This window comes from the organism of the source record quoted next, unplaced genomic scaffold (genome assembly GCF_019419815.1).
Source record: "Pyrus x bretschneideri cultivar Hongxiangsu unplaced genomic scaffold, Pyrus_bretschneideri_v1 Contig44, whole genome shotgun sequence".
NCBI classification, from domain to species: domain Eukaryota; kingdom Viridiplantae; phylum Streptophyta; class Magnoliopsida; order Rosales; family Rosaceae; genus Pyrus; species Pyrus x bretschneideri.
The window spans coordinates 1,584,166-1,598,525 of NW_025999768.1; the positions used below are offsets into that span (position 1 = coordinate 1,584,166).

The window sequence follows — 14,360 nt, forward strand, 5'->3', positions numbered from 1 at the left end:
GAATAGCTGGTGGCAAAGCTACGACAGTCCATTTTGTTGAAAAAACTTACATAGACCATTTCAGCATTCTTCTGGCTGCCATCGGGTGACTCGCCAATACTAGGAATCAAACAGAATTTTCATTTTTATTGAAGAATACAAGTATATCAAGCTTCCCCTTTGTCACTATTGTTACGGATTTGTTCACCACCATTCATCCCTAATTAATTAGAAGCAACTTCTAATTGTAGCTTTTTCACCATGATATCTTTTGAATATATAATCTCAACACTCTAGATTAACATATTACATGTTTTTAATTCAAAGTAGAACAAAAAATACAAGGCGTTTAGGGCAGCCCAATCACTACATCTCTCTCATTTCCGTCACCCTATTCACATTTGTTGTGTCTTTGTCTTCAAAAATCGTCCCCATTTCTTCTAAGGTCTTGCCTTTTGTCTCCGGCAGAAAGAAGTAAAAGAACACCGTTGCAACCGCCATTATTCCGGCCAACACGAAAAACATTCCCCCAAATGTTATCTTGTTAGAGATGGTTAGAAATGTCATCGACACCACCCCGCTTACCAACCGGTTCACTGATATGGCTAGACTCGAACCCTGGGCCCGTAACCTCATAGGAAAGATCTCCGATGAGTAGACCCAAGTTATGGGCCCAAGCCCAATCGAAAAGAACGAAACATCAGCGCAAACAGCCACGATACACAAGGCAATGGCCCATGTGGGCTTACTACTCGAATGCTCCAGAAATTTTGATCCTATGCCCAGCCCAGCTAACGAGACCACCATCCCGACCGAGCCCAATAACAAAAGGGGCCGCCTCCCAAACCGGTCCAAATAACTCGCCGAGATGAAAACAAAGGATGTTTTGGCAAGGCCCATTATGACATTAATGCCAAAGAGCTGTTTCTTGCTGTGAATTCCAGCTGCCCTAAATACTTCCGGGCAGTAGTACACGACGGCATCGTTGCCGGAAGCTTGCATGAAAAAGTTGATCCCTATGGCAGCAACGAGCATCCGACGAATGGGCTTAGAAGGACGCAGCAAGAGCTCCTTCCAAACCCCTCGTCCAGGCTCACCAGCTGAAGAATCTTCCTGGGCCGTTAATGGGCCTATGGGTAAATCCAAAGCAGCCTTACTCATCTCCTCAAGCCTCAGTTGAGCTTCCTCTTCAGAACATGATGTTTTCAGTAAGACCTCTTTTGCTTCCCTTAATTTCCCCTTCATCACAAGCCAACGAGGGGACTCAGGCATTGCTATAACTCCCAACCCAATTCCGATTGCCGGCACCGCCGCCAACCCGAGCATCAGCCTCCAGTTTATGTGCGGCGGTAGGCCGGACAAGGTGTAGTTACAAATATAACCTAGTAATAACCCGAATGTGATGAACACTTCCGGAAGAGAGGTGAGGAATCCCCGGCTCATGGCGGGGGATAGCTCAGCCGTGTAGACGGGAGCTATCATGAGGGCGTAGCCGACACCAATGCCGGCCACGACACGTCCGGCCATTAGAAATAGGTAGGACGGCGCTAGGCCCATGAGGAGTGCACCTATTAGGAATGTGCAGGCGGCTAGGACTATAGTGTAACGCCGGCCTATATAATCTGAAGTCTTGCCGGAAGCTAGTGATCCTACCAAAGAGAACACGTTTAGGGTTCCTACCAAAATTTCCACTTGGGTTGATGTGATCTTGAGATTCTCTTTGATGTAGAGCACCGCACCACTCATCACTCCGATATCTGCACAAATTTTACGCAATTTCTTCGGTAAAATTGAAGGAAATGAAACTGTTATCAACGCTCCAAAACAGTCATTCTATACTTCTTTCTCTCCGATGTTTTATTGGCTTTTTATCTAAAATAGTTCCCTCAATTATTTTGATCATTCTGTAAGATCAAGAAACCATCAGTTGGAGGGCACATGTTTATTTGACAAAGATGCCTGAAGATTTCTCACAGAATAATTGACAGTAGACAATCTCAAAAATTACTTCTATCGATTCTTCTCACAAGACAGAAATGGTAGAAAAAACCCACAAGGAACTTACCATAACCCAAAAGAATGGAATTTGCGGAGGCCAAGAGAGCGCAGACAATTGTGTACTTGTTCATCCCGGATTTTCTTTGACCGATTTGCCCCTCCCCTGGATCCCCAATCACATCCATTTCCCAAGTCCTTCTCCTTCTTCTGAGGATATTTTATGTAAAGATCTCAGTTTCTGTTGGTTTGGAGAGGGAGGGACTGAGAGTGGATAGGTTTTGTTAGGTTGCAGAAGGGAGCAAAATTGCATGAAGGAGGAGTGAGAAAACTCGGCATAACTTGGGAACGAACAACACGTTCGGCAACCGAAGCAGTAGTGGCATTTTCTCAATTAATATTAGCATATAGGTACACATAAAGTGTGTGAGAAAATTTGTATTTTTGTTTTTGAAATAAAAGAAGAGAGGAAGAGAGTGATAGAGAATGTAGGAGTGGAAAGTTTTTTTATTTTATTATTTTTTTATTTTTTTTTAATTAGAGATATGTTAGGATTACATATAGAGGTTTTTTTTTTTTAAAAAAAACAAAATTTGACTGTGTGAAATTATATTTTTGCTCCATATTTCTTATTAATGTTCTATTTTAATTAGAGAATTAAACTGGTAATTTTGTAAGATTTTAGTTGACAATGAATGTTTTATTAATTAGTAGAGATTTACTCTTACTTTTGTCTTTTAGTCAAAGTCCTACTTCTACACATACTTGTTGACTTCAATCTGTATTATTCTTTTTTTTTTTTTCTCTTTTAATTTTTATAAGCTCGTTTATAGGTGTTTTTAAAATAGTTGAAAGTATTTTTTGTGAAAATACATTTGGAACCAATTTTCATTAAAAATATAAGTGAATTCTCGAAAATCATTAACACACTTAAGTGTTTTTGAAACTCAAAAATATTTTTTTCTAAAAACTGTTTCAATCGTTTTAAAAATAGTTCTAAACAAGTTATTTATTGAAAAGGTAATACTTTCATTGAATTCGAATCAAAACGTTTACGTGTTTCTAAGATATTAAGTTTATTTGGCTAATTTCTTAGTCAATAAGCTATGATAAAGTGGTGACTAAGTACCTCCTTGAGTCAGAGTGACAAATTTTTGGGTCATCTCTCTGTCATTCAATTTTCTTTTGGGTTGAGTCATAACCCATTCATTCATTCGACTTCTTTCTTAACAACTTCGTATTTCTTTTGATGTTTTTTTTTTATTGAAACGCGATATCGGTTTTATCGAAGCTCACCACTCCTTTAACACTCTTTTTTATTGAAGCTCCAGTCTCTAAACATACCTTATTTATTACAGTGAGGTAATTTTAATTTTTGAGATATACGTACTGAATAGATACAAATATTAAAATTTAAACTCATTAAATAATGACAAATAAAATGACGAGCATTACCACCTTATGAGCGTGATGAAAAAAAATACTGAAACACCAAGAAAGAGAGCAATCTTCGAGAAAGATCATTATCGATTAAGTTTGAAGGGTTCGTTTTGCTTTTTGATAAAGCTATTGAGAGTGTTTCAGTATAACTGTATAAGTGCTTTTACTTACTTGACTTTTCATCAAAAAATAAAATTACTTTTACAAAGAAGCACACTCCACACATGATGTGTTTTTCCGCTAAACCACTTTACGTGTTTAGGGTTTTCTCTGTGTTGGTTGTGAATTGCAGGTACTGAGGCAGCTCCAAGAAAGAAGAGAACCTCGGCGTCGTCGTTGTTTCAAGTAGATCATCAGCTTCCATCTGAGCTTTGGCTATGAATCATCAGTTAGATCCTTGCATTTACTTTTCAGAAATAGTTTTGGTTTGTAAATTTTATAATCCAATCAGAGATTTTTACTGTATTTACATATAAAGAATCAGAGCAATGGGATTCGGAGACTATTTCTACAAATTCATCCCAGCATTGTCAATATATTCAGTGACTTGTGAAGCAAGTTGATACGTCCAGTTCACAGCGGTGCCAAAAAAGAGCTCCCAAAACCATAGATCCAACGCGAGGACCGTGGAAAATATGAGCAATGCCAAAGTCTGGTAGCGGTTCAAAGGCCAACCTGATACTTCCGCCATCGTCTTCAGAAATGGAAGGGAACTGCTATTCAGATCCTGCTTCCTTATGGACCATGCGGAAATCCATTGTGCCTGAGTAGGGATCAGCTCCAACTCCTGCAATCGTCTCCCCAGGTCTGGCATGTGACCCCCTCCATATAGTATTGCAATCTTGTTGTTCCCGCTGGCGATTGCTTTTTGAAGAGCATCTATGGCCGCTCTGTTTCTCTCACCAATAATCACAGAGCTCTCTTCTACATCGGCTGTAGCCTGCGTGAATCTTAACCAAGTAATACATGTGTGTTAGTTTTGAGTTTCCTGCACACTAACAACTTTCCTATTCAAATTTTTGCACCAATTCACAATACCCTTTTGAGACTAAAAACCCAATTGATAATTCGTTTGATCAGTTATGAAAGTTCGTTCATCAAGAAGAAGTGACAGAAAGCGAAACTCTTGACAAATACTTACTCAGATGTTAGTCTCTTGGCCAAGAAGACCTTCATCGCAGCACCTAAATCAAGCCTAGACAAGGCTTCTAGTTCTGGAAATTCTGATTCCTGACTGCCTGTGTCTGCACAGACACCTCCGATAATGAGAAGGCCAACAAGTGGCATCGGAAGCACACGTGCGGCCCACAAAAGCTTAGATCTCCAGGGACCAAGGCCTTCTGGAATTGAAACAGTTTGAATCATAGCTTTCGTGGATCTAACAGTCATATCTCTTGCAAATGTGAAGAAGCTTTCACCCTTTTCTTCCTGAAAGAAATGAAAAAGGCATTAGATGCACCAATGATCCTCAAGCATTTTACACCCTCCAAAAAGGAGAGAGAAGATACATACCTGAAGCAATTTGAAAGTCTCGAAGTCGAGGTCTGCATGGTACCAATTCTCAGACTCGTAATCAAGACAGTCTAATTGGAAATCAAGAGTCAGAACCCGAGCCATCTGTCGCTGAATGCATCCCAGGATGTTAAATCCTCTTGAGCGTGAGCCTTTGACTTTTAGTCTTTTCGTGGCAGCAAGGAATCTTCTGTTCTCTAAACTTTCCCGGCTAGTCACCATCTCATAAAGGACACAATCATAGGACTCAAGTTCCTTTTGGAGGGTCTCAAAGTACCTGGAAATTGTATTTAAGATCATTAACGACAACCAATCTATACTCATACAGATTAAGTAAACATCAACTTCTGTTACCGAAAAAAAAATATCAACCACTGCCAAAAGTTAATAACAATTACCAAGGGGAATCTAAAATCGAGCCCAAAACGAAATATTCTGCATATCATTTAAGTTAAGTTTCAAAAAATGACGTAAAATTGATCAAGGCACTTTCCTAGCACCAAGTCTCTAACAATCTTGGCATGCATTTCATTGGCATTCTAGGGTCGAATGTACATTTTTTTCCTTGAAATCACAGCCCAGCAAAGTTATGTGTAAAACTTATACGAAAGCTACCCTTCAAAACTTCATTCTTTTTCTTGAAAACACTTTAAACTTATATGAAAGCTAGCCTTTAAAGCTTCATCTCTCCAACCACTAGCATTGCATTTATTTAGCTCAACTCACGCACGATGTTTGAGCAACAAATTTTCCACTCAATCGATAATTTAGAACTAATAAGGCTTTAGCTTCCGAGTTCATATATTTCACTAATAATTAAACAATTCCAATCATAAGTAGCTAACTGCAAAACTACGACAAAAGAAGAAGCAATTGCGCAAAAATAACAATGATTGTTTGAAGATACATACTCTTTATCCGCGATGTGAATTGTCGAAACCAAATCAACCTACAACACCAAAACAAGAACAACCCAAAAAAAAAAAAAAAATTAGAAACAAACCCCACAAACAGAACAAAAGAACTCAAATCAAAGAATCCAACTTTACACCCAATACCTGAAGAAACGGCCTCAAAAGCGACCAAGGGAACCGCTTTTTGTAGCTGACAACCGCCGTCTGCAGCTCCCCGGTTCCGCCATCGGGACCCCTTTTGAACCGCATGAAATCCGCTAGCGAATTGTTCTGCAAAAACTGGTCGGCGGAGCCGTCCTCAATTGGGCTGAGGGAGGAAGAGCCGAAGACCTTGAAAGGAAGGAGCTTTGAGGGTCTGGAGAATCTGAGGGTCCGTTTGGAGGATTCGAAGGGCCTGGTTTTGAAGCTGGTGGAGGTGGAGGAAGCATCGAAGTGAGTGGCGGAGTTGGAGGGAAACAAGGAGGAGGAGGAGAGAATGGAGAGAGAGGCTGAGACCATGCTTGCTTTCTCCGGAGAGAGAGAAAGAGTTGGGGGGGGCGTCCAGATAAACAAAACAAAGAGGAAATGGAGTTGGTCGATGGAGTGAATATCTATTGGCCAAAAAGGAAGGTGGTTGAACCTCGCGGGATTTTTTTCTTGATAAAATCTTGGAAATGGGCTGTTCTTTTTTGGATTTTCATTTTGGAAAATTGGAAATTATATGACAAAAAATATAATATTTTTTTCGTTGAAATAATATTATCGCAGACCATGACACGTGAAATATAAATTATATATATATATATATATATATATCACATAAAACAACACGATGAGTAGTTTTTTTAGGAAAAAGTTTACTCATGAAGGATAAAATTGAATTCAACGTTGTTGACAGTGTTGATCGTGTGACACACCCCGATCAAGATCAGAGCATACTGGCCGTCACGTGGAAGTGACGTAGCCATGTGCACAATGCGGAAGCTAAAAAGTAGTAACGTAAAAGTACGAATAAATAAAAACTAGCATACAAGGTAATAGTAATAAGTACTAGCGTAAGTGAGACACAATTTCAGAGCAGAAAGCCTAAAGCAGCCTAACTAAAGTGACACTACAACAGTACACCCGAAGGTGGCCCTACGCTGGTGATCGTCTGTCAGAAATGCCGAGAAAGCCCTCTGGGAAACCACCAAATCAACTGAACAGCTAGAACCTGGAGGGGCACAAAACAAAAGCGTGAGTGGGCAAAAACAAAGCTTTTCGAAAACCATTTCAAAAACAATATTCTAACCCCTCGCCGTAAAACCTGTATATTTCCCAGAAAATAAACATATGTACGTAGATATAAATATGCCAATCATGCTCAAATATATGCCATATCGGAACCTCAGAATGAAATGCAAGTGCTCAGGTATAAATCATATCAATGACATATAATCTGGCAGCCGGAGTCACCTAACATGACCTGTACGGCTGCATCTAGAGCTCAAATCTCAATCTCAATAACTAAACCTGCCCACGAGTCGGAACCACCTAAAGTGGTCTGTACGACAGGCCTGGGTGCAATATATATATGAACGCTCTAGTGCTACGATCACGTGAAGGCTGTGCGAATATTCGCGAGTCACCTACGAGTCGGAACCACCTAATGTGGTCTGTACGACAGGACTGTGCACCTAACTTGGATCCAAGCTGAGCGTGTGGTGCGGGAGGTGAACATCACGTGAAGGACTGTGCCCTACTCTGGGCAGGAGCACTAACACCAGGGGTGCAAGTTATGAGCTCTCTAAGCATCTCGAATCACCATTTAAAAGTAAACATGAATAACATTTACCTGGCACTTACCTGTGCGTCCACAGCACCAAATATGCATATGTATATAAATATATACGCCCAATAATGCAACTAATGATGCATAACTGACGATAATATAATGCATGGCATATAACAAATAAATAATTAAATCAGTTTCCGGGAAAATATAAGTATATAGGTATATACGGAAAACCAAAAGGCCACTCACTGATAAGTGGAAGGGTCGTAGCCCCCCTGCCTCGAGTGACCACGCTCGTCCTCGGGATACGTCTCACCGATATGCGAAATAACTACAAAAACGTTAATTTTAAAGCACATAACCAAACTTTAGAAATAACTTCTCACACATTGCTCAAATGGGGTGTATGAATACACCAACGCGATCTACTCAACCTCACGAACATCCCCAAAATTTTAAAATAATTTTTCACCACCGCACGCGCCCCCACTCGCCGGCCAAGGCACGGCCACACGCGCCGGCCACGCGCAGGCACGTGCCTGGCACGCTGACGGCGTCAACTGACGTCGTTAGGAATATTCCGTTATCCCTAACGGATTCCGTCAACGGCGTCAGGAATATTCCTTCTTCTTCCCCGGCGACGTCGCCGGCACCGGAAAACTGGAAAATTTTTAAAACGTCCTAACTCCTTCGTTTTTCAACCAAATTCCACGATTTTGGTACCAAAATGAAGCCTAGAACTAGAGGAACACAACCATACAACTTTTAAGGGCTAAAAACCACAAAATCTCACCTGAAAAATCGAACCAACTCCGGCCAACTTCGAAACCAACGATCCCGACGTCCAATTCCTTCAAACGAACTACTCCGAGCCTCCTTGGGACTTCACCAAGTTATCTACAAGCTTCATTTTCCCTAAAACGTGAGAAATCACGTGTGCATGAATAGTACCTAAATCGGACATCGTCGAATCGACGTGAAAACGTTGAAGTTCTTACCTGGAAATGGTATGATTGGACTCGTACGAGCTTCACGAGCTCGAATATGTGCTCAGTTCCTTCGATCTGTGGAGGTTTAGTGTGCTTGTGTGTGTGTCCGTACGTTTTCGAAGAAAAAGAGAAGGAATGGGGCTCGGGACAGGTGCAGAGAAATAGGGAGAAAGGTTGTGGTGTGTGGGAAGGTGTGTGTGGCACCAAACATGCCAACAAAACCCCAAAAACAAACAATAAACGTAACGAAATCGAGCTAGGGGCAAAATTGTCTTTTCACACGTACGTTTTCGATATTTTCGGGACGGGCTGTCACATCGTGTATTTTAAATAGTATATGTGCAGGCATCCATAAATTTTTCGTATTAAAATTGATTTAACTCGTGTCAATTTCTTTTATTTTTAGTCTGTAATTGCTCTTTATTTTTAAGAAAATATAAAGTTTATTAAAAAATGCCAAAAAGTAATTTATAATTAACCGATTTTATTTATGTATATTTTCATTTTTCTTTTCTTTTTCAGGTTGTATCACATTAGAAATGGGCAAGTGATAGAAAACAAAAAAAGAAATTTTATTTGAACCCATATAACCTCTCTTTACACTTAACTTAAATTTTAAATATGAATTATCTTTTTTACCCTTTTGCATAATTACTTTCAAGTATATGATGAAATTAACGATAAAACTAAAATTTATCAATAAAGTCACACATATCACCTAGGCACATGGGTTTGATTCATACTCTATGTTCTGAAAAATATTTACCACCCAAAAAGAGGAAAAAACAGAGTTTTGTCTAAAGAAGGTCCTTGAGAAGGGGTGGGTGTATAGAACTCTAAAACGCTAAGGGTATTCATGACGGCTAAACCCTAAGATTCTCATAGATAAGGGTATTGTCTGCACTGTCTCAACCAACACACCCAACAAACCTGGAATTGTTATGGTAGCCCATGTATCAAGACCAAAAGAACATCGGAAGAACCGAAGGGAGACTTTTTTTATGTCATTCGATGCAAGCTGGCTACCAGCAACATGCAGATAACTTTAGTTCGATCTCAACAGCCTAGTTGTTACGAACTCTACCCTCACTACCCATAACACTTTTTTTTTTTTTTTTTGTGGTGAAACAATAACAAATTCAATGCAGTTAAGAATTGACTTAAACTAATATCTTTCTTTCTAAGCTCGTATTCATAGGAGCTTTGGACAAACTCATGATATATTTGGCCAGTCCAATCAGTGCTAGTTTATCTGCAAGAGCACTATTTTATTTTTTCAGCGGAGAGCCGCAACACATGACGCAAGATTGAAAGCCCTCTTAATCTTATGATTGCACAAAGTTCTTGATGTGTACTCAAGAATCATATTGACCATTCCAGAGTGATGGACAAAGCATTATTCAAAGTTTGTGGCTAACATAATCAATTTTTTTTTTGAAGTTTTGTCTTTATTTTAATGAAATTATTTACTCTTGACACAAAATCTAACATACTTTCTGGTTTTGTTCTTTTAATCTATTGGGTGTAAAGATAAATGTAAACATATTGAACTAGGCTTGTGAGGGTGGTTTAAATAATAAATTTAGATTTAAAGGGATATTAACAGTTTCTTTAAAAATAATATGGGTGTAAAAAATGTGTGTGGAAATAAGTTACAGGGTTCAAATAAAATTATTCAAACAGAAAACATTGGGATTAAAGCCATACTCTTCCTTGTTCTTGGAAGAGACTGACAACATAATTTCACACACCAAGTACAAGGCCACAGAAACTGAAATGGAACTTCAGTGCTCAACAATTTCAGAACTACGTAAAATCGACAGTTTTCGGTCGTTTCTTTGCCTACATTTCGAGTCCATCACGAAAAATTTTCACCGGACAAGCAAAGATATGTTGGAGCCGGGCGTAGATGGAAAAGTAAAAACAAAAGGGAACAAGAAGAAATCCAATGAATTTCATCGCACAAAATCTTCATGAAACTCCTTTTCTTCTTGCGACTGAGAAGTCAAACCCGCTTTCACAATGGACTGACTTATTTACCACTACTGCTTTTCTTCCTCTTCCGTCTACCTGAAAACAAGAAAGCTATAAACTTAGTAACCTGCATGGTATTAACCAAGATAAACACCCTCACAAACTGTCAGTTTATCACTGCATCCTTGCATTTCCCCAACCACGGAATCAGACTCGAAAAGCACCTATCAACACAGCATACTAGAAACAGCTTAGGAAGTTCAAGGGAGTTACGGAAAATACCAGGGATTGAATTACACTGACTAACCTCATATGTGAAAGTAACACTACTTGATTTATTTGTACACAATGAGTATCGGGGGTCAAATTATTTCCGTATCTGTTGGAGTAAGTTTGCACACCAACTTAAAATTCTCGACCCCACTGGAGTTCGAACCAAATCTATGATCAAACCAATAAACCAAACTTCCAATTTTACAGGGAAAGTCATGATAATTGTCAGAGACATTGTAAAGCCAAAACGCCAAGGACATCAATGTAGTCTGCAAGTCAAAATAAATGAAAGATGTAGGGGAAAAGAGGCTATATTCTAACGTCTCTGAGGTTATAATCGAAAATTTTAAAACTTGTCTTATAATTTGAGCGTCTTGTAACTATTGCCTAATGGTCTACTTGTTTCCTACATTGTAGGTTAGATCTCCCTAAATGGTAACTCAAATTATTGGCTTCACAAAAAGCAGCAGGAAAACAAATCAATATATATCGATAAACCCTTTAATACTCCCGAAACTTCAAATCCATGCTGTTGCATAAAAGATAGAACAAAAGGGAAATTGATAAAAGATGCACGATTTTATCATTGGAAAAACATATTATGACGAGGTACCAAAAATGTAACTAAGCAACATACAGTGATCTTTTGCACACATCAAAGCATAAACCAAAGAGACAAAACTAAGTAATAGCAACATAGGAAGGGCATTACCCCAAGGCATCGGTGGTAACTTCTCTCTCGTTTTCATTTCAAGTTTCGGGCCTCCACTATGCACGTGGAGGTTGTTCAGCTCAGGGCAAGTCGGGATGCTATGCCCTTTTTTCCGACACAGGACACATATCTGCAAGCAACACACACGAGATAATCACTATAAGTCGACTCCTGATAAAACTAGAGAACTAACCATTTCCCCAAAGACTGCAATAAATAAAACTTCTTCAAACACTTGAGGGAAACCCAAATTATTCAAGGCATAGACAATATTTCCAGGATTATGCAACAAAATTGCATCAAATATTCATCAGACAATCCTTCTTTTATAATCTATGCTAACTACTAGGAATTATTATCAACTTACTAACAGATAAAAATCAGATTTGATTCACCTATGACAAATGCAAATTGAACCCACCTCAACATATTCTCGAGCTTCCACATCGATAGGGAACGTGGATGTGTCATTATTTTTCTCATATATTCTCGAGCTTCCACATAGTGGGCTGAAGACTATTCCGTTAAAAAAATTTGGCGCATCAAAAACTGGGTTTTGCAATCCCACCGCGACAGGGATTGTGGTTGTGCTCGGGACTGTCAGTGGGACTATCGGCTCCAGATTCTGAAACAGTCCCACCTGGTCTACTTCAATAGGTTTTGGCGCATCAACAACTGTGTCTTCCAATCCCACCTCAACAGGGACATTATCTGTGCTCTTCTTTCTCTTCCTCTTCTTGCTCGGCACTGTTGATGGGACTACTGGCTCAGGCTTCGGAAGCACTCCAGCATGCTCTACTTCAATACATTTTGGCAAATCAACTGGGTTTTCCAATCCGCCCTGGACATGGACTATGGTTGTGCTCGGGACTGTCATTGAAACTATCGGCTCAGGATTCGGAACCAGTCCCGCCTGTTCCACCTCAATAGATTGTGGTGCATGAGCAACTGGGTTTTCCAATCCTACCTCAAAAGGGACTGTGGTTTTGCTCTTCTTTATCTTCCTCTTCTTGCTCGGAACTGTTGTGCTACAGACTATTGCTTCAACAGATTTTGGCGCATCAACAACTAGGTTTTCCAATCCCACCTCGACAGGGACTGTGGTTGTGCTCGGGACTGTTACTGGAACTATCGACTCAGGTTTCGGAATCAGTCCCGTCTGCACTGCTTCTGGCGCATCAGCAACTGGAATTTCCAATCCCGAGACTCTGGTTTTGCTCTTCTTTCTCTTGCTCTTCTTGCTCGGGACTATTGCTTCAATATTCGCAGCATTAACAACTAGATTCCCCAATCCTACCTCAACAGGGACTGTGATTGCCTTCTCATTGCTCGGGACTGTTTGTTCAATCGATTTCGGCGAATCAACGACTGGGTTTTCCAATCCCACCTCAAGCGGGACTGCAGTTGGGCCTATAGGCTCTGGCTCTGGCTGTAAAGCTTGTTCCTTTATGTCAACAGAATTTTGGGAATCGACAATTGGGTTTCCGTCAGCATCAAGAGACACTACGATTGGGTTCTTCTTTTTCTTCTTCTCCCACCTCTTCTTTTTCGGCTCTGCTTCCGGAAGCAGCGCAGCTTCGTGCTCTGCCGGCTGCGGCGCTGGGACTATTATTTCAACAGATTTTTGGGAATCGACAATTGGGTTTCCGTCATTATCAAGAGACGCTACGATTGGGTTCTTCTTTTTCTTCTTCTCCCACCTCTTCTTTTTCGGCTCTGCTTCCGGGAGCAGCGCAGCTTCGTGCTCTGCCGGCTGCGGCGCTGGGACTATTATTTCAACAGATTTTTGGGAATCGACAATTGCGTTTCCGTCAGCATCAAGAGACACTACGGTTGGGTTCTTCTTTTTCTTCTTCTCCCACCTCTTCTTTTTCGGCTCTGCTTCCGGGAGCAGCGCAGCTTCGTGCTCTGCCGGCTGAGGCGCTGGGACTATTATTTCAACAGATTTTTGGGAATCGACAATTGCGTTTCCGTCAGCATCAAGAGACATTACGGTTGGGTTCTTCTTTTTCTTCTTCTCCCACCTCTTCTTTTTCGGCTCTGCTTCCGGGAGCAGCGCAGCTTCATGCTGTGCCGGCTGCGGCGCTGGGACTATTATTTCAAGAGATCTTTGAGAATCGACAATTGGGTTTCCGTCAGCATCAAAAGACACTGCGATTGGGTTCTTCCTTTTCCTCTTCTCCCACCTCTTCTTTTTCGGAGCCTCTTCTGGGAGCGGCACGGCAGCGTGCTCTGCCGGCTGCGGCGTTGGGACTGCCGCTGCGTTTTCCAATCCCACCTCGACCCGAACTGTATGTGTACTCTTCTCGCCGCCCGGGACTGCCGCTGGGACTATTGGGTTTCCGTCAGGATCGAGAGAGATTGCGATGGGGTTCTTCTTTTTCCTCTTCTCCCACCTCTTTTTTTTCGGTTCCACTTTCGGGAGCAGCGCGGCGGCGTACTCTGCCGGCTGCGGCGCTTTGGCTTCGCTTTTCACCATTTTCGTCTGAAACTGCTAATGGGATGAATTAGGGGTTTGCAGGATTTTGCGAGGGTTTGGTTTGGTGGAGGAGACGAATAGGGCCTCGAGCTACACAGCGTGCACCAAACTTCATGCCTTCCTGTTGGGTCTTGGCCCTTTTAGGCCCAACAGTTTTACTGCTCAAATGGCATATATACCCCTCAAAACTATCAATAATTTCACCAACGGCACGTAGTTTTGCTAAACCATGTGTTACATGACGTGGGAAATTTCATTAGACGAATCATAATTTGGCATGTGTACATAATTTGTCTTTTTCTAAGTTTGCATTAGTAAAGCTTTGATTTGCAAGTAAAAC

The 14,360-nt window shown here is 40.8% G+C and overlaps 3 protein-coding genes across 3 annotated transcripts; all 3 read right to left on the reverse strand.

The window, feature by feature from the left end:
* Positions 1–100: 100 nt before the first annotated feature.
* On the reverse strand, positions 101–2,477 carry LOC103960707 (polyol transporter 5). Its single transcript, XM_009373190.3, has 2 exons — positions 2,045–2,477; positions 101–1,736 (listed from the first exon to the last, which is right to left on the reverse strand). The coding sequence occupies exons 1-2, from the start codon at positions 2,160–2,162 to the stop codon at positions 346–348; spliced, it is 1,509 nt and encodes a 502-aa protein (XP_009371465.2). The 5' UTR covers positions 2,163–2,477; the 3' UTR covers positions 101–345.
* A 1,307-nt stretch (positions 2,478–3,784) lies between these two features.
* On the reverse strand, positions 3,785–6,454 carry LOC103960709. The gene is made up of 5 exons (XM_009373191.3): positions 5,985–6,454; positions 5,838–5,875; positions 4,927–5,203; positions 4,556–4,842; positions 3,785–4,364 (listed from the first exon to the last, which is right to left on the reverse strand). Exons 1-5 carry the CDS (start codon positions 6,336–6,338, stop codon positions 3,923–3,925), a joined length of 1,398 nt encoding a protein of 465 aa, XP_009371466.1. The 5' UTR covers positions 6,339–6,454; the 3' UTR covers positions 3,785–3,922.
* Positions 6,455–10,509: 4,055 nt separating this feature from the next.
* LOC103960705 (titin) lies at positions 10,510–14,020 on the reverse strand. The gene is made up of 3 exons (XM_009373188.3): positions 11,963–14,020; positions 11,542–11,671; positions 10,510–10,652 (listed from the first exon to the last, which is right to left on the reverse strand). The coding sequence occupies exons 1-3, from the start codon at positions 14,018–14,020 to the stop codon at positions 10,615–10,617; spliced, it is 2,226 nt and encodes a 741-aa protein (XP_009371463.2). The 3' UTR covers positions 10,510–10,614.
* Between the last annotated feature and the right edge of the window lie 340 nt (positions 14,021–14,360).

Bases quoted from the DNA above. Each gene is read 5' to 3' on its own strand.
- LOC103960705 (XM_009373188.3), bottom strand. From the start codon at position 14,020: ATGGTGAAAAGCGAAGCCAAAGCGCCGCAGCCGGCAGAGTACGCCGCC. The intron at 11,672-11,962 runs GTGGGTTCAATT...TGTTGCTTGCAG, and splicing joins AAGCTCGAGAATATGTTGAG to ATATGTGTCCTGTGTCGGAA. The intron at 10,653-11,541 runs GTAATGCCCTTC...TCTTGTTTTCAG, and splicing joins GTTACCACCGATGCCTTGGG to GTAGACGGAAGAGGAAGAAA.
- LOC103960709 (XM_009373191.3), bottom strand. From the start codon at position 6,338: ATGGTCTCAGCCTCTCTCTCCATTCTCTCCTCCTCCTCCTTGTTTCCC. The intron at 5,204-5,837 runs GTATGTATCTTC...TACAATTTCCAG, and splicing joins ATTCACATCGCGGATAAAGA to GTACTTTGAGACCCTCCAAA. The intron at 4,365-4,555 runs GTAAGTATTTGT...TACTTGGTTAAG, and splicing joins GCCAAGAGACTAACATCTGA to ATTCACGCAGGCTACAGCCG.
- LOC103960707 (XM_009373190.3), bottom strand. From the start codon at position 2,162: ATGGATGTGATTGGGGATCCAGGGGAGGGGCAAATCGGTCAAAGAAAA. The intron at 1,737-2,044 runs GTAAGTTCCTTG...AAATTTGTGCAG, and splicing joins TTCCATTCTTTTGGGTTATG to ATATCGGAGTGATGAGTGGT.